The 19,756-nt window shown below is 39.5% G+C and overlaps 3 protein-coding genes across 3 annotated transcripts; 1 reads left to right on the forward strand and 2 right to left on the reverse strand.

Moving 5' to 3' along the window:
* The first annotated feature begins 141 nt into the window (after nt 1-141).
* Zmynd10 (zinc finger MYND-type containing 10) lies at nt 142-2,083 on the forward strand. Its single transcript, XM_014348897.2, has 8 exons — nt 142-239; nt 354-462; nt 570-850; nt 914-1,119; nt 1,235-1,404; nt 1,477-1,614; nt 1,681-1,913; nt 1,993-2,083. Exons 1-8 carry the CDS (start codon nt 142-144, stop codon nt 2,081-2,083), a joined length of 1,326 nt encoding a protein of 441 aa, XP_014204383.2.
* Nucleotides 2,084-2,141: 58 nt separating this feature from the next.
* RpS12 (ribosomal protein S12) lies at nt 2,142-3,556 on the reverse strand. The gene is made up of 5 exons (XM_014349021.2): nt 3,478-3,556; nt 3,308-3,343; nt 2,952-3,086; nt 2,546-2,750; nt 2,142-2,245 (listed from the first exon to the last, which is right to left on the reverse strand). The coding sequence occupies exons 2-5, from the start codon at nt 3,322-3,324 to the stop codon at nt 2,180-2,182; spliced, it is 423 nt and encodes a 140-aa protein (XP_014204507.1). The 5' UTR covers nt 3,325-3,343; nt 3,478-3,556; the 3' UTR covers nt 2,142-2,179.
* A 2,374-nt stretch (nt 3,557-5,930) lies between these two features.
* LOC106636500 (uncharacterized) lies at nt 5,931-16,494 on the reverse strand. The gene is given in 5 exon segments (XM_089592632.1): nt 5,931-6,267; nt 7,232-7,496; nt 14,139-14,399; nt 14,940-15,453; nt 16,321-16,494. Coding segments are annotated over 5 exon segments (1,551 nt in total).
* Nucleotides 16,495-19,756: the final 3,262 nt, after the last annotated feature.

The following is a 19,756-nucleotide window of genomic DNA, read 5'->3' on the forward strand; positions in this document are numbered from 1 at the left end:
CCCCTTTCCCTTTACCATACAGTAGACGCTCGAGCGTTGTCATATCCACCCCCCTATACCCATTAAATTTGTTTACAAATGGTGGACACGATGGTAACAATTTGTTGTGCGTAGTTATAGTACGCCGATTCGTCATTAATTATGTCCCAAGGGGCGCAGAGTATCCTAACTCCCTGGGAAGTCGAGGCTTTTGTACAAAATCTGCAGAGGACTGATCTCGAGAATGTCGGCACCAAGAGGTACGCGTCGCCTATGATTATTCTCGTTTTGATATAAAACAATCAGATGGCATTTTATTGTTTGGACTCGAGGCAGTTGACATACGGTTTAAGAGACTTTTTTTTTTTTCTCAGCTGGTTCGAGTGCCACAAAAAGCTGATGCTCCTGAACGAGCAGAGCGTTTTCGAGGCGAGCGGTTTGCGCGAGGAAAGCGTCAAGGAGTGGTTCGTCACTTTTGGCAAGGTCCGTACGTAGGTATACATTTTGTAATCTACTTGATAACATTAAAATGGCACAAAATGTAACCTGTATAGACACCAACAAAGAAAAAAAAAAAATTTCCTGTGTAGATCCCGCTGTTGATTTTCGAGGCCATCCAAATAATGATATGGAAGCACAAGGTCTTTCCACTGCTGGTCGATTTACACGGCGAGCCGAGCAACACCTTCATGCTGTTCAGCGTCTTCTACCACGAGGAGGTGGCAGTTTCGTTGCTCGAGAACCTTCTGTTTCACTCGGACAGCGTTGAGAGTATCGACGACTCGGCTGTTGATCTCATCGACTACGCCGTTAGTTACGTGACGATGCTGCTCTACCGCGAGAACACCAAGACCCCCGCTGACGATTCTGAGTAAGAAAAAGCTCACTTGTCACGCGTGTACGGCTAACGATGATTTTGTTTTATTTTCTTGAGGTCGTGCCTGGAAGAGTTGGCCGCAAAGAGGCTCCAGATTGAATTCGATCTGGGGATGCGGTGCGTCTCGATCTTGCGCTACTTGGCCGAGTTCGCGGACAACTTGCCGCTATGCGCGCTATCGCGTATGCTCACCACCAACGACGTGCCGTACTTGTTTTCTCAACTTGTAGAGCTCCAGCCGTGGAGGAGGAGAAACGACAAAGGTTCTTTTGTGCTGCCGGTTTTTACTTGTTACTCTCTTGCGCGTTTTTCGATACTTTAAGATGTTATATAGATAATATCAGCAAATGTGTGTATAAAGTACGGGCTATCTTTTAGGTGACACTATGATTTACAACGGTAGATGGGAAAAATTAGAGGATTGTGATCAAGGTAAAATATGCAAATTTGAGGCTCAAGTGTGGTTTGGATTGAGGGAACTACTGTTGAATCCAAAGTGCGCTCCGTACTACCATATTACCGAAGTCCGAGTGTCCCAACTAACTAAGGTTCATTAATTTTTAATCAGTCATCACTTTTTGAGGAACATTTGAACATGTCATAAAAAAAATTTTTCACAGTTGCAGAAATACATGCAAGAGCATGTTCTTGATCAGATAGCACCGTTGATAGATCTTCGAAGATGGCTAGGATACTTGAACGTGACTTCTCAAACTCCAAGTTCTCAACCGCCAATAAATGTTGAAGTCATTCCAGAGGTAATTTGAAAAATCAATAAAAAAGTATCGATTATAAATTACTCGAATTTTTGGGCCAAATTACAGATAAGTTCTGCTATTGAAGAAAAATATAAAAAGAGATGGAAAAGACTCGCTGAACATCAAGCAAAAACGTTATTCTCAAAAGATATAGAGCATATCAAGAATATGGCGCAGATTTTGAGCGAAGCTTATGACTTTGACAAACTTGATATTGTAGACTCAAAGAAGTGCTTTAAATGTAAGAATGTAGCCAAGCATCGATGCTCGAAATGTAAAGAAGCTTGGTACTGTGGAAGGTACACTTCAAACGCTGTTTGTTATATGGGAGTTGATTGTGTTATTTAAATTAAATTTAAAAATATTTCTGCGTTCTAGAGAATGTCAAGTGAAGGACTGGACAAACCACAAAATAATATGTGAAAACATTTTAAAGTCAAAAGAGGAATGTAGTAAGATTATTGATTAAACTCACGTCACTTATTCACGGAATTCAGTGTTTATAGAATAAATAAAATGACTTTGGATGTTTTGTAAATATTATTTATTAAAATATTTTTCCTAATTAGTGTGAGCTTTGCTTCAGATACTCCATAAGAATATCTTTGGCTTGTGTTTCTTCTCCAAAGTCCTGTAACAAAAACAAATGCAATTTTTATAATATTTAAAGGAAATTTATTTGAAATTATGTTGAATTTTTCAACAATCAGACAATGGTTACTCTCCAGGTTTTAAGAATTCGGGTTTGAGTCAGTAGAGGGAGCCAAAATTTTCATCATTGTATTTTTATTGAACGTATTTAAACTTATTAAATTAAAAATCACTGTTCATGACGTTAATTAAATAAACAATAAGCTTCTAAGTTTGGTAAAGTTATAAAACAAATAATTTTATATTGGAAAACTGATGTTTAAAAATTAAAATAGCTTACCTTTATCACAACACACGAACAACCAACAACTTTCCTGGCTTTGCCAGCATTGTCGATTTTGCAGAGTCCAGCCCATTCGCCCAACTTTTTGTTGTTGTCGACCTTTATCAAAGGTATTTGATGTTCATTGCAAAGAGCCTGGACCAATTTTTTGTACATGGGTTCGTCGCAGTTTTCAGCAAGAACGCAAAGCAGTGCTTGCCTCCTGAAAATCAAGTTTACAACTTCATAGCGTGTTCTGATATATTTACAATCAAGTTTCTTAGTGATTAACATTGATCAGAAAGGCTTCTATCCGCATGATTTTCTTTTAATGGGTAACAACTCAGTAGAGGGAGCCTACAAGTATCATCATACCGTGTATTTTAAAATAAGTTAAATTGTGCATTTGAAAATGAATACATACTTGTCGAGCACCTTGGCAGATTCGTGAAGACCACGAACAACTCCGTCGTGGATGAGGGCGTTTTTTAGTACTTCTTGAAGAGCAGAATTGACGTCCATTTGACCTCCTCCGATGCCCGCAGAGGGAACATCGTCCCTGTAAAAAGGAAAAACCGGCACTGTTATCTCAACTCCAAATGTAATCAGATGTCTATAGGTTATGGAAACAAAGTAAACTGTGACAATTGACAAATTAATCAGCCAATAGAAATACAATAGCAGTGAAAGATGTGATGTTAACAATAACAATCCTACAATAGTGTCGTAGAACAAACTAGTTGACAATTATGGAGAAGTAACAAAAATCCTATCACTTACGTCTCGACGTCAGACATGTTTACCACAGGATTACAGCTAAAAATAAAAGATCAAGGGTAAATTAGAACAATTGTACTTGTCGAGCGAAATTTGTACGCGCTTTTACGAATACGATGCCATTGTAAAAAACGGATTCGTAAAATAGCCAACGAGCGGCATGTGTCTGTTACCTTGAAGCAAGCGAGAAAAAAGAGGGACGGCGACGCCGGCGTTCCGAGTTCCGAGTCTCTCTCTGGGCTCTGGGCGCTGTGAGAGAGTCGGCGGCGTGGAACTTGAAAATCGGAGTAGTGTGGACACGCGTGTTTACGAATTAAGGTTAGTGCTATCTCTGTTGTGCAAATGGTAAAGAGTCGTCTGCGCACTTTAATAACATCATATGATACATTGTTTGAACGGCAACTTTTTTACCTACTGATGTGAAAAAAAAAAATTGTGTACCGACGACCGGTCATTGGTGTGTGATCTACTTTACCAGTAAAGGACAAAACCAAAGGCACAACGAGAGTGGCACGCGTTAGATTCGCGTTAATATTTTATGATTTTTTTTCAGGTATTTCACTCTTGTTGACGTTGTCGTGGGATGTTCGCGTTGAGTTGTACGTGTAATCTTTAAAAAATAATTGTTTCCAAATCTTTACCAACGCTATTGTACTATACTGTTCAGCATCGATCGGATATGTTTTCCAGTGCTAAGCATAGCTAAATGCACAGGGAAGGAAATTAATGAAAAATGTTTAATGTTACAAAGTCAATGGTATATTTATGTAACCAGCAGGAAACGTAGATTTTCACATAAACGCTGGTACGTCTTCGATTTCATTTTTTACTGTGCGAGCACTTTTTTTTGCTACATATATTTGCATGATATATTCACATGTATATTTGTATACATATTAATTTTTTTTTTTTCTATTCATAAACATCGGTTTATTAATTAATTTGTACTTAGATTTTAACGATGAAATCGTTTTTAATCGTGTAAATATTTAAAATAATTTATCGATTTACTCTATCGTATTTGATACTCTATCAATTGAGAAGAGGGAAAAAATTAGGCAACAGCAATTTTTTTTTTTTTTTTTTCAAATACATTTTATTTTACAAAACATACATTTTCATTTCGAAACTCATTCCATCTGTAAAATATATGTACATTTTTGCCATTAATTGGCAATTGATTCGTACTTGTCTGACATTGACTGCAGACTTTTGTTCTTTGCTCAAGACGCACGAGTTTTACACCAGAAAACAGTGCGTAAAATACGAGACTTCCTCCCGATGATGACACCTGAGTATACTACAGTCTAATTACTTTACATTCATTTTGACTTTTAGTATTCGTACATGTATCCTACTTTATTTGTATTCTTCTCATTTTATTTACAATCAATCACTACTTATTTTATTGTTGTTAACACCAAACATACGAGCATTATAATCTCAGGCGAAAAACAATACTATTTGGTGTAACTTTGAAAGTTTTCTCGACTCATGAGTAAAAAAATATTTTAACGTTTAAATTATTGTCAAATGAAATGTAAAAAATTAATGCTTTATTACTCTAATGGGATTGGTATTTTTTCTGCACAAGTAAATTGTGACATAAAAGTTTATCATATGTTCTTCGTCTGGGATATTGTTTAACATTCATTTTTTAAATCGTCACTGTCGCTAAACATGTTTTTCATCACGTCGCATCATCATTTGTATCAACGAGTATGGGGTTAATATTCATTTATCTATATACACACTAAGGGGTCTGTTATTATTAAAAACTGAATTTTTCTCAGCTCCTACTTCTTTGAAAGTTTCTTTCTATCCTAATACTAAGATTTTCATCTTACGTGTTGCATAATTCCAGAATGCAAATATTACAAAGCGGCTAACGAAAAATTGCGACGTAGCCAAAAAACCCAAAGTTTTTTGTACAAAACGTTTTTAACTGAAAGCCAATCGATTGTTGATTTACTTTTAGAGGCACTATTCAGAAATTTTGGATTTTGCAAGGCCATAAGATCTTAGTTGTACAGAATATAAGAAACTTTTAAAAAAACAATTAATAAATATTTACTCGTGCAGATACACTCCAAGCACTACATTCACACTTTAGCGGAAAATAAAGAAACAATTATAATTTACCATTACCAAAGAGGCAGCGGACCTATACACTAATTAATGTCAATGTATTGACAATCAAAAATTATATATTTAAATTATAGCGCGTGTATCCAATAAACTACGAAATCACAATCTATTTCTCACACACATACGCACACGCAATGTTAATATCAATTTCGTTAAAGCTTCAATTTGTTCTTGGTAGTTGAAACAACAGCGAAAAATCATTACGTTGTTGAAAAAAAAAAAAAAAAAAAAAACTGTAAAACCCACTGCTGTACCTCCTACTGTATAGTCACATGCGACCTAACAAATTAACTCAACAACAATTAAGTGTAGTACCGATGAATTGAAATGCGAAAAGATGATTTCTTTCCGATGACACGAACCCACAAGATATTGATACTGAAATATGTACAAACACTAAGAAAAAAAAAAGGAAAATCGTCACCTTCGTGTCCTCGTAGAAAAAAAAAAAAAATCATCTTTCCGCAGTCAACCCACGTTACGCCGATGGTAAGTATCTGTAATAAAATTGCGGTGGGGGCGGTGGTGGCTGCGCCCGCAAACCCGCGGCAACGAGCGTCGGATGACGGTGCTGGGGCACAGCTCCTGTGGACGCCGCGCTCGCCGAGGGTGCATAAACACGATGCTGATGCAGGTCATGCGGGTGGTGGTGCGCCGGTTGGGGCCTAACCGACCTGTTGGACGGCTCGAGCCCGACTGACCCCGGTGTACCCGCTTGGTGGGCTTGGCAGGCCAGCATCAACCCGTGGAAGTCGAACTTGTACGCGTACCGTTTGCCGTGCACCTTTGTCATGATGTTTTTGTCGTAGTAGTACCTGTTGTGTTGCGACAAGTGGATCAGGCGGGCATTTTAAGTGGATAATCATAAATATATACATACGGGACTCAATGGGGGTTCATCTCTTGGTCAAAGTTGTAGGGTGAGTGTAACGTCTATTATGATTCTTTGATTTGTGTATAGGTGTATAGTCATTTCTGGTTCGCCCTCATAATGTACTAATAATACCTACGCTTATTTTCATCCTCGATTTGAAAAAGGTGTATAGCAACGTAATTTTCTCAAACTGAAGTAGTGGGACAAAAATTATAACTTTTCTGATGATACCATTAGCCGTGAAAAATCGAGATATTGTGAAAACACGAGAAATCTCTAAAATAAAAAAAATGATACAGCAGCGTCGTATCCCGATCAGGTGCCGATTTGTGTGGGGTATGCCATCTATTTTGTGGTTCTTTTTTTATATACACGAGTAGTTGTCATTTTTAACGTTGAATTAGCAAAAGTATCGAGTCGTGTACACACTACACACGAACGTAATCATTGTAATGTGTTTTTCGCGCAAAAAAAGGCAAAAATTTGTTTGAAAATTACAACGCAATATTCTTTTTATTCAAGGATGTACGAAATTCACAATCTACAAGTTGACTCTTGCCAGTTGTATTTCGTTCAGCTTTAAAATAATATACGAGTATCGTTTCTCACGAATCATCGGCGAGACATAAACCGAATGATTTTACAGGCGCTGTGGTATAAACATATAGTCTTCGTGAATCATCGCAAACTCATCACTGAGCCCCATTGGCGTGTTCCCGAAATTAAAAATCGTAAAATAAATCGTTGTGAGGCAATCACGATGGCTACTCCTTTTTTCTTGTTTCCCTCTGGTTGTTGAAAATAACCCAAAAAGTGCTGATTTCTTAAAAAAAAAAAAAAAAAAAAAAAAAAAAAAAAAAAAAAAAAAAAAAAAAACAGTCGAGCAAGTGCTGTAAAATGTTCACCTGAGAGCCCTGGAGAGTTTGTCGTAGTTCATGTTTGGCTTGCTTTTGCGCTCGCCCCACCTGCGCGCCACCTCGTCCGGATCTGTGAGCTTGAACTCGCCATTCGAGCCCTCCCACGCAATGCACGACGAGTTTGACGAATCGGCGAGTAGCTCCAGAAGGAACTGCCACAGCTGGACTTGGCCGCCGCCGAGGGACGCCCCCGGCGAGGTGGCCTTGCCGGCACCAATCAGCGAACACGTGCGCTGCAGGAGGCCGAACCTTTCTGTGGACACGACGAGAAATAGGAGGGGAATAACAACACCTTTGTATACATGTATACATTATATTGGTATAATATAATATGCCTTATCTTTTATACATCCACTTATACAATATCGAATACACTACTGTTCCTTTTTTTTTTTTTTTTTTTTTTTTTCATTTGTTTATTTCTATTTTTAATCATTTAAATTTTGGGGGTTTTCCCCACAAGTGATTGGTTGGGACAACGTCTTGCCTAAGCTTAAGTATATATACGTCATCTTTTGCGGCAGGATGTTGGGACCTTATTTATTTATTTGTCTGCTCATTTTTAAGAGCATTTGTAGAAAAAGGGGTGTTCCCACCCCATTTTTTTTTATCCGCTTGTGCTTCGACTCTAAAACTGAAAAATGTCACCGTTTGAGCCCGTGCACAGTCATTGTTCATGTTATATCGAGATTGAGATTGAGAAATTCAACCGTTTTCTTTATTTGGGGTAGTATACATCTATACTTTCGAAAAAATTATTCTTACCTAACGGTACATCGATTCACGAAACAACGGATTAAGGAAAAATAAACCCACGTTACGTGTGTCCATACATACAATAATACAATGCAAGAAAGTTTGGTATTTGGTCTTTAATTCACACATTGGTGCTCGCCAATCACCTATAATAGACTGTTTGGAACTTCATCGATTTAACCCACCATAGGAAAAAAAACAAAAAAACAAAAAAAAAAAAAAAAAACAATTGATGAAACTACCGTTATAAAGGATAGCCGCCGTGGTCGAGGGGTGTAGTCGCGCGTCCTGCTGAAGGTGCAGCGGGTGGGTTTGGATCCTCCACATCGCTCGATTCTCCGGAAGACCAGTCCTCTCTGTATCGCATGCGTCTCATGAGGCCCGATAGTCCCGAGGATCCAGTCGCGCTGTGCATTATATTGACGATTACATCGTAACTATACGTGCCAAGGATTTTTTGTTTTACCAGTTTAATTGGATTTTTAATTTTTTTTTCAAACTTACGAAAAGTCACGTTACGTCATGTCAGGATTGTGTTTTTTTTTTGTTCATCGCAACGTGATAGGGTGAGATCCTGAAACTGACGTCGTTTAAAAGGTAGAACGTGTGCTCAATGTCACATCAGTCGTGCGTGAGACTTGACTGATTTTTCATGAAAATTAGGAAAAAAATAAAATCAAACAGTTCAAAATCCCAAATCACCGATACTCGATAACTGTCTAAATGTTCGTTTGAATTAACAATAGAAAAACAAATTATCAAAGTAAATTACAGCTACGTTTTTAAATAATAGTAAAAAAAAAAAAAATTACGACATTGCGTCAACCAATCAAGAGCCGCGTTCTCGCAGTCCCAACGAAACAAGACCCAGTCGTCGAGCTAAGAGAAATTAAAACAAAACAAAAATCTGAGTCAAATGAAAAGAAAAAAAAAATGAAAATAGAAGAAAAATCAATCACTGCTCCGTTCCGTCAATGTTTCAGCCACAAACACCATCACCACAGCGAGCAGCAACAACATCGGATGCGCGTACGCGCGCAAGGGTGCAACGAAAGGCTTGTACACTTGGAGGGATTGTAAAAATCGAGCGGCGAGTTGTACAGGTCGCCGACGTCGGAACGCAACTGAGAGAGCGACCTTTGGCTCCCCAAGTGATTTTCAGACCTTATCGGGCCACCTTGCGCCCTCCCCCCCCCCCCGTTCTTCAACCCTCTGACCGCGCGCGCCGAAATTTTGACGGCAAAGGAGGACCTGCTCTTTCACTTTTTCTGCTTTCGTAAGTATACACTGCAGAAAGTGCCTATTGTCCACGTATATGTCGGTAAGTACACGATGGGCTATTTTTGGGGGGTTTGGAGTACAGTGGCGACTTGGCGACAGCGAGGACAGATAAAACGACATTATGGTAGGGAAAAACGATTTTTTCTCGAATTTTCATTATAAAATAATAAGTACAAAAAAATGGAGTAAAAATAAGACGAACAAAAGGAAGCCTAGTTGGATCTATGCACCAACGGTCAAGTGAATCCTCATGAGATTTACTATACTGTGCGAAAAATTGCACTTGATTGAGTAAAGGAACCATTTGATTTTTGTCTTTTTGCACAGCTATCTTGGGAAAAAAAAAAAAAAACACTCAGTATATATGGATAATTGTTTCAATTCTCACCCTCCCTTGGACACCATTCAACCCCTAGCCTGTACGAAAAAAAAAAAAAAAAAAAAAAGTGGACATCAGATACGTTACATTATCTTGCATCACTTCCACACCTATAAACCCCCTCCCTCCCGTATAAACCCTCAAAAAACAATAGCCCTGCCCTGCACCATAAGACTCTCTGATGGATATCCCGCCTCTCAACTCCGGACAATCACTCGATTCCCGATCCTCGCGCACATGTAGCCCACACTTATGTAGAGATGGGTAAAGACGGTGAGCCAAGACTTATGGGGTGAGGTGGTGTGCATAGGTATATGGGAAGTGCCCGCGCGAGAGCGGGGGACTCGAGCAATACTTATACACGCGCGCACACAATAGCAACAGCTCATCAAGAAAACAATATATCCGCGCCCCGTGGCGCGCCGAGCTTTTCTCGGATGTGTGTGTGTGTGTGTGTGTATACATATGCATCGGTGCCAACACAACCCCCTCCCCCTTTATACCAATACCCCTGCCCTTGTGTATGTACATATTATATGTATACACCTTACTCCTCGATGCCTTATTCATGAGGGCTCTCTCACCGCGATAACACTGATTCGCTTAATAAACGGCTCCCTCTCTCTTTGCGTCTTTGCTGCTGTGGCCCATGCACGTATACGGTGACGCAGGGGTGCGAGCACAGGACACCAGTTGACTTTCTACATCCCCGTGTGTATATAAGTATGTGTGTGTGTGTCAATACATACATGCACATGTACATATAGATATACGGGGAGTCTCATTCAAACGGGTCGCAATAATGTGTATATATGTATCTCCCAGGGCTTAACTTGCCAAGCGCTGATTTAGATTTCCCTTTCTTTCTCTCGTTCCCTCTCTGGGTGTTTTCACGACTGCTTCAGCGTATATTTTATTTTATTTTTGCGTTATCGATAGCTCGCCTCTTCTTTTTTTTTTTTTTTTTTTTCTTTTTTATCGTTTCAACTATGATTGATCGCACGAGGCTCTATTTTTTTTTTTTTTTTTTTTCGTTAATTTCACTTGCAAACAAACGGTATATGCAACTTTGTACAAAAGAGGGAGGGTCTCGGTGTGATTTTTTTAGCCGGACGATCATATTAATTTGTCGATCATTTTTTTCATCACAACTGAAAGCCCCGTTTGCGATACGAGGATGGGTATAATTTTCTTCCGCAATAGATGGTTTTGAAAAAAAAAAAAAAAAAAAAAAAACCACACTAATCGAAAACATTAGCTGGTTCCGAGGCTCAATCGTGTTGATTCTCTCACGCTCTTTTTCCCGTTCCGTTCCGATCTACTTATACGACAAACCCACCGTAAACGGAAAAGCAGCAAAAAGATGCACCGCTCCCATTGTGCATACAATAAGTATTAAAACGTAACATGTGTACCTATAGGTATACAGTATCTAAAACTTACCGATCACCAAACTCCAGATTGTCCGGAATTTCGAGCTAGCCGCTACCCGGAGCGCATGTATGCATATATACCTTTAAGAACTTTATACGTTCTCAGGGACTCTTCCGATCGGGCGCGACCTTTTCTTTATCATTTTTTTTCTCTCTTTCTCTCTCTCTCGTTCGTTTGGTATCCATTATTAATTCCGTTCTGGGCCTGACCTCGATTTTGACCTGGCCCGGCTCGACCGTAGTGCCTTGCTGTGGGAAATCGTGCTTTTTACCCTTGAAAAACCGCTTTGGACGTGCACCGGCATACATTGTACACTTTTAATCCGGTAATGGGTCATCCGGATTTTAAAGGGCCGCGCTACTCATTTTTTTTTTTTTTTTTTTTTTTCTTCATCGCAGCGTGAAGCTCCATTTTTCATACTGCGTTTACTTACCCACGTGCTCTACACGCTCGACTTTATGCTGATTTATTTAACTATTGCACTAACTGTTGGGTGTTGTATTTATTAACCATGATTTTTTACAATTTAAATTTATCATTTGTTAAATATACATATGTTAGCTTACTTGGAACTGTATGTGATTGTATTATTATTATTTCTATTTTATTTTTTTTACATTGAGATAAATATATATATTATTCACATACAAGCAAAACAAAAATACGTTTGCGTTATTTATGCCATGTGAAGGTTATATATACTTATAAGGATAAAAAAGTTGGCGGAAAGTATCGTATGTTAGGGCGAAAAAAGTCCAGAGGATTAATTGTTTATGCAGGGATTCAAGAGATGAGTTCAGAAGTGGGCGTCGCCTGTGTGTATTTTTATTGCCTCACGCTCGTCTTTACCATTTTATTGATTCTTAAGTTTTTTGTAGTCTTTTTTTCTTTCCTGTCAATGCAATATTAGATGTTGGAGATATTTTGTTTTTTTTTGTTTTTTTTTTTTCAACTCTAACTGCGTGTAACGTCACATATTAAATTACTATGTGCGTTAAAAACTTTGCTACAACATGTACTTGTATAATTAATTATATCTAAAGTTGCATAGACTTTTTTGGGGGTAGTTTATAGAATTGCCCTGGAATGCCCATCGTCGAGGCATAGGTACATGATACATATTAATAAAAAAAAAAAAAAAGTTGTTACTTTTTATTGAAAAGTCCTTTATTAAGAAACCATTATAACCACACAATTTACCAACATTTGTTTCAGTAAAAGAAAAAAAAAAAAAATAGATCATACAATTGTAAAGTAATTCGTTGTTCATCCGATAGGAACTCTATTGCAGCTGCTATACAATTATTTAACGATTATTCGGCAAACACGAGACACTGTTGTTTTCCAACAAAGATACCGCAATTCACCTGGTCCAATGAGCGACCATTTGGTAACGATCAGAGACTTTTTATTCAATTGATATTCAATAAAAAAAATCCTTTTTTTCGTCTAAAAATCTGGAAAAAAAAAAGAAAAAAAAAACCGAAAGTAAGGGAAACAAAACGAGCCGATACGGCAAAGTGAGAGCTGTAAATTAATCTTCCTTCCGAAATCTCGATCGTTTTTTCTTCCCTTCTCCGTAATCAGTCCCATTATCAGCCCATCGGTGCTTACTCTTCCACTCTTGGACGGCCAGTCTCCTATATACACACACATCAGGTACTCGCCATCCCCTATCGATAATGGACATCGAGAGAGTATAAACGAGGACAGGGGAGGGGGGGGTCGAAGGTCCAGTCCCTGCCCTATATTGTACATACACCTCTACTACACACAAGTGCACCACCTCGGGGGGAACGGGATATCCGCTTTTTTAATCCGGTACGTGTGTGTGTGTGCAATATAGTCAGAGGAGGCGGTGTTGGTAACGGGGCCCCTCGTTTAAGGATATACGGACACCCTAGCTGTATACTTTTAGTGCCGTATAAACTCGTATGTGTATACCTGCATAAATGGGTGTAGCGCTATAGGATGATGTTGACGAATGGTTTTCTTTTTTCATGCATCCTTGATTCGTACACGTCTAGGATGTACGTGCGCTGTAACGGCGGGACCTTATATGGACGTGGTTTTTGCAAACCTGATTAATTATCGTGATTTCCGGCGCAAGCGTGTAATGACGACACGGCGTGTATCGTGAGAGTCGCAATCCTGAGTTGGAGGTAATTTTTCAAGCTGGTCAGTTTCGCTTGAACTTTTTTTTTTTTTTTTTTTTTTTTTTTCGCATCACGATCTACGGGGCTGTACTTTTCACGAGAATGAATACGTATGTGGGATTAAGCGATAGTTTTGGGCCAAAGGGGCAGGTGTGTGTGTGTTACAAGTAAGTGATCAGGGCTGTAAGAGAGCTGAGCCAAGCTTGTATTTTTTTTCCGATGAATTAGTTTCATTTTGGCTCACATGGGCTTTATTTCCAATGACATTTTGAATAATCGCGCATCCAAGGACATTTCAATTTGGTTTGCCAGAAAACCCAAATGTCTCACGAACTGGATGAAATTTCGAGAGGTTGTTGTTCAAGTCCCAATATACCTATACACTTAAAATTTCAGACCCGCTTGGTGTTTTTAAACTGTCATTTACGTAGAAGCTGTTATTGCGTGGCTGGTAAATGTATCCATTTTTGAGCACAACAAATTTTAATGTACCTGGTATCGCAAATTTCTCAGTATTCCGTAAAATAATGGATTTTTTAAAACAAAAAAAATCGTCCATTCGATTGTCGATGTTTTCTTAAACTTTTACCTTCGTCACATTTAATGGCACTTACGATTTTCCAAATGATCTCTTTACATCTTGGCAAAAAAACAAAAATTTACGTAAAAGGCTAAAAAAAGCGCCAATTATTCTTCTATACAAAACACCACTTTTTTTTTCACGTGAGTATAATTAGGAATGCCAGAAAAAAACAACAGTAAACTTAAACCTTAAAATAAAAAAAAACAGAAACACAAACTGTCTCACTGTGTACGGAAAAAAAAAAAAAAAAAAAAAAAAAATTAGAGAGAAAGAAGCGGGAGACGCAAAGACCAGAGAGTGGCTCACCACGATTGCTGGACTTTTCTTCCTGCGCGAGGGCCTCGGTCCTGTGCCCCGAGGCCTGCAGCCTGAGGTAGCCCAGGTGCCGAGCGAGCACTCGACCGCACCTCGGTAAAAGCTCCTTCCACCGTTCCAAGCTCCAACCGAGAATGTCGCGACCGGACGCGTCGCCCAGTACTCGGGGCACCGGGGCTGGCTCCAGAGAGAACGCCCTGGCGCACCACGACAGCCAACTCGACACGTGACTCGGGTTCCATTCGCACGGGTCTGCAAGGGATTTTTGAGGCGATGCACAAGTACGACTTTTACTTTTGACAACTTCAAAAACAATATTTTACAATGCCAATATAGGAGCACTTGCAATTGAATCAAAAACCAAGGATGATTCATTATGCACTTAATAATAATATTAAATAGTTGTTGTTCGCGATTGCGAAAACACGCGTGTGATTACCGATAATAGTTACTTATCAATCGTGTGGTTTAAAAAAAAAAACAACGCAATTACCTAAAAACCAAAGGTAGTATGTAGGTATACGTACGTTAATTGAATGCCAAACAGGTTGCACTAAACTATGTATAAACCAGCTACAAAAATGACCTGTTATACTGTGCACCCAACAAGATACCGTCGGTTCCCAAAGTATACGAGTTAGGAAAAAAAAAAAACCCCGAACCAACAGCCACAGTGGTTGGAGCAGCCAAACCGATAGATCGCATCTTGAAAAAGCTAATGGAGCACTGCAAGTGCACCTCCATTTGGCGTATTACACGGGCAAGTGTACGGCCGGTCTTTGAAAAACTCACCCGACGGCACCATGACCGGTTCGCTGGAGTTGCCGGTCCCATCCTCGTCGGCGCGCTCCGTCCTTCCGCTTCCGTTTCCCACCGAACCGGAATCTTCCTCCTCCTCGTCGGCTGATTTGCTCTGGCACTGGTGATCCTCTGTTTCGGTGATTTTCAGCAGGGAGGCTAACTCGGGGGAAAACCGATCGCTGTCGGGGATCCCTGCCGTCGTTGGACGTTGTGGTTGGGTGTCGTGGAAATGCTCGAGGTCTTCCAGGCCCGCGAGTCCGTCGAACAGAGGCGAGGAGGCTGAGCTCGATGTGTAGTTTGATTCCGTTTCCTGATGTGCGTTATACGTTTAATTCAAACCACACACGACATCTCCACCAATGTATTTTTTATTCGTTTGTTTACTTATTTGATTATAGTGGTGATAGTAGAGTGAGAGTTTTTTTTTAATACGAGTTGTACGAACAATGAAAATGATCGGTATGGCTTTTGCACGACAATCCACAGTTACGTCAGTGCTATTGGACTGATCGATCGAAACAAGTTACAAGTAATTTTTACTCCATATTTGTTTTTAGACTAGAATATCTAATAGTACATTCAAACATTTTACTTGATTCATTTAGATATTATTTCTTAAATATTACATTTTTACAGGTACACGTACAATATTTCGAGAATCTTCGGTAACAATATTTTTAAATTAATTTTTTCAAGTAAAATTAGTCATCGCTTTTACAAATACATCATAAAATTGAATCAAATCCCGAGGCTTCATTCAAAAGAAATAGTACGCGTTTCAAATGATATTTGAATTTTTCAATAACACTATTGATTCGATGACGAATTTCGCGACAATTTATTGGTTGGATCGGTAAAATTTTGATTCAGCAACTGAAGAAAAAAAAAAACTCCGCATTCGACACTATGAAAACAATAAACATTATAAATATACTCGTCAAAAGAAAGACGGCTTCGCACGAAATATCGTATTTTCTGAGTTTCTTATTTAGAAATAGTTCAAAGTAATGATTTACTTTGGACATTAACTTACTACCACGAATTCTTTTGAATCAACGTAAATCAATTATATGCATACTTTAGCGTGTAAAACTATTTAATGTTATACGTGACTGAAAAGTTTAAAATAATTTCTCAGCTAGTTTAACAAAAAAAAAAAAAAAATCTTCTATAGTCTTACCGTAATCACGTGATTAGATATTCTTTTACACTCACACGTTGTTCACTGTACATAATCCATGTCTCACCAACATCACCGTTTAGTGGCGGTATTACCGATCATTCGCACACCCATCACCCAAACGCCACTTTTTCCTCAGAGCAAAAGAAACAACTGTACACTCCACTAGAAACAAAACAAAAAAAATTTTACCAAATTGCAAAGTCTCGCGACGACAAAGTCACAGCTGCTGCCGATCGTCGCATGATCCCCTTTGGCAGCCGACGCTCCCGCGCCGCCGACTGTTTTTTCACCGGCATCCAACACTCGCGGCGATTCTATCGAGCCTCGACTACCGGCGGCGCTCGATCGCTGATTCACGTACATATGTATACAAGCGTACCGAACGGTTCGCCGGTTTATCGGGAAAACGACTCATCCACGGACTTTCCGACTTTTCCTCCACCCCCTCCCGGCTTAAAACATCCGGCTGACGTGTCTTCGCCGAAACGCACACGCGTCTGCACTGCTTACGGATACAATGTGCCCAAAATGCACGATTAAACTACGTTGGAACGAATGAATGAATCAACCACGTGCTCGGCCGTTCATTCACTGGTGCCGAATGGCCAAGGAAGGATGAAAAGGCAGAGGATTGTCGGAAGGGAGCCGCGTAAGAGCCAACGAGTCGCTTTTATCTCATCTTTGGCACAGGTGGGAGCTGCCGACGGGGGATGGCTCTTACATATGTGTACCTACTATATACGCGTCGGGGATTCGCCGGGAGTTGGTTGACTTTTTGTTCCCTCTCTTTCAACGTTTCAGGGGTTATTGTATACCTTTTCGTCATACATGGCGAGGTAAAGGATTCGTGGATTACATCATGTGTACGAGTCGTTGTTTATATGTAAAGCAGTTGGAACATCTGTGGTCACGATTTTGGGGGTCTAAAGTGCCGATTTTTAAGGTGACACGAGAACAATCTATATCTCACAGCACATGCCATGAGAATCAATAGGTAATATGGTTCTCAAAAAATCGGTAAGCTTTTCAACATCACCGCGACGATAAAAACGTTGAGCACCAAGTGCTCGTCTACCGAGAAAATAAAATATATAGGTTGACTTCTAACCTGTCTCGCGCCCACCGATTATTCTTCTTGTTTATAAAATGTCAACATCACTTGGTCAAACATGTGTGATCGCAGTATACTTATTATCGAAACTGCAGGTCTCGTTTTATAGAAACCGATTTCTACCGAAAAAACGAGCATCGTCTCTCCTGTATGTCCTACATGGTGAGCTCGTTGCGTCAATTTTAGGGAGACCTTCATTGTCGAAGAAATTACCGATTCAAAGGCAGAAAAATCGGTAACGGAGCGAGAAGCGAAGTTAGTCAGCGATCGAAGGAAGAATAGGAAATGAGCATTACATACCGAGAGCTTCGCGTAAAAAGGGCGACAAAAATTAGTCTCCTAGTCAGGCGATTCACAGTGTATAGGTAGTTTACATTTTATGGTGATCAAATTGGTCAGTGAGAGTGCGTACGTGCACAATTTTTTTATTAAAAAGCAAACACATGAGTAGAATCGGTTAGTTTCAGCCAAGACGATATAGTACATGGAGAAAATGTGACTTTTCTTACAGTACCAATGCTTACTTCCAGCAAAGTAAATATGCATGGAGCTGTTATATTTTCAGGTGGTTGTCGAAAAATCGGCACGGTACACGACACCATTGACACTGTACACCTGAGATCGACCTTGAAAAAAATCGCGATTTTCGAAAGATTTGCATCGAGGCAAAGTTTATTAGATGCCTCAAATGGTCTCGTAAAAAAAAAAAAAAAAAATCGTGCGTGTACCTCACGCGTCATCGGGCTGGCATGAATGAAGAGTCTCCCCGCCCCGAGAGAATCTCTCCAGGAGAGAGGAAGATATTCCCAAAGCGAATGGGAGTATGAATGAAAAAAAAAAAAAAAAGGGAGAGGACCGGTGCAGCGACCGGTAGTGCGTGTGTAGCAAGAAGAAGAAAAAAAAAGGAGATGCGCGGGAGGTAGGGGGAGAATCTCGCATCCTTGGCCGCTGAATCATATCACTTTTTCTCTCTTTAACTTTTACGAGAGAGAGACATGGCAGACACACGCGCAATATGGTTGTGTATATATGTTAACAAGCGCGTGCCCCACATAGTGTTCTCGCTTTTTACGCTAACCGATCCTCTGGTATTTGACGCATGTTCGATTTATTTGGGAAGCGTAGGATAACATGCTTTGCCTATATATACACATGTAGAACGTATACTGTGAAAAATTGTCTTTAAAAAAGAAATGTCAGTACAATCCAGAGTGTTTTCACACTAATTATTGGCATCAGCGAACTTTGACGTAAAAATCTTGGATTCAATCGAGTGAAAACCATCGACTGGAACTCATTTAAAAAGCTATTGGTGATTTCGTATGGATACTTACAGCTTGGAGAGGAGGAAAAAAAAAATTAAAGCTCAGAGATAATAAATAAACGGCTGTTAAAATATCGCGCACGCGCGAGCGCAACGGGGAAAGAAAGAGAGCCGGTATACGTGGATTGAGGATTCCTAATCGCGAGAAAATTATCAAAAGTACGGACCCTCCGGGAAGCGATAAATTAAAACGTCATCTCTCGGGCGGCGTGTATACTCTTCTTTTTTCAAGTATCCTTGTTTAGAATGAAAAGAAAAAAAAAAAAAAAAAAAAGTCCATGCCGAAAGAAGAGGCCATGCGAAGGGGAGGGGGGAAGAAATAAAGAGGTGCGCCGGTGTAGAAAGAGGTGTCATTTCGAGCGATAATCAGCCGCCTTTGACCGTTTCAGAGAGAGAAGTGAACATTATCAAGTATATAATAGCGTGTATACGCCAGGGGAGGCCTTCCCGTCTTTGGTGGGCTCTATCCTCTCCGTCTCTTCTTCACTGTACGTCTTTTCGATGCACGTGTGCCTATGTAATGTTGTATCCCTACTCGTAGGTATGTGCCTATTTGTCGTGAGTCACCTGAGTATTAGCAGTCGGTGCTTGTGCGGTCGTGGGACGAATAATATTGTATATATGTTTTTTTTTTTTTTTTTTTTTTCAAGTGGTATGTATACATCTATATAGGAATCGTAACGATGATGGTTTTGCATATTTAACCAGTGCTTTCCCGCTAAAAAGTCCGAATACGATGAGAATCGGCTATTTTAATAGTCTTTTGTGATTTGTATTTTGGATATAAGTATATATTATATTTATGAATATATTATTATGTACAATTGGGTATTTCGAGTCAAGTGATTCGGACATTGAATGCAAGGGAATATAGGTCAGGGTGTTTTCCATTGTTTTATTTACAAAGACATAGTTCTATTACCTATAAATCGATAAACCCAATAAACAGAGATCGTTTATGCATATACATATATAGGTGCAAGCCATTGATGTTCGTCAACTGGGTGTTTGACCCCAATGAGAAAAAAAAGAAAAAAAACTGCACACGCATCCGCGAATCTTAATATGCCAAGTATACACTTGTATCTGCCGGCGGAATAATCGTTGCGCAAAACCTATATAATATGTAACCACGCGATTTGTTGCCATCTACAGAATACGTATTTAAATATTATATTACATACGTGGCT

This window comes from Copidosoma floridanum, unplaced genomic scaffold, assembly GCF_036245765.1.
Source record: "Copidosoma floridanum isolate Cflo_tuat_1 unplaced genomic scaffold, Cflo_Japanese_pri ptg000019l, whole genome shotgun sequence".
Classification (NCBI taxonomy): Eukaryota; Metazoa; Arthropoda; class Insecta; order Hymenoptera; family Encyrtidae; genus Copidosoma; species Copidosoma floridanum.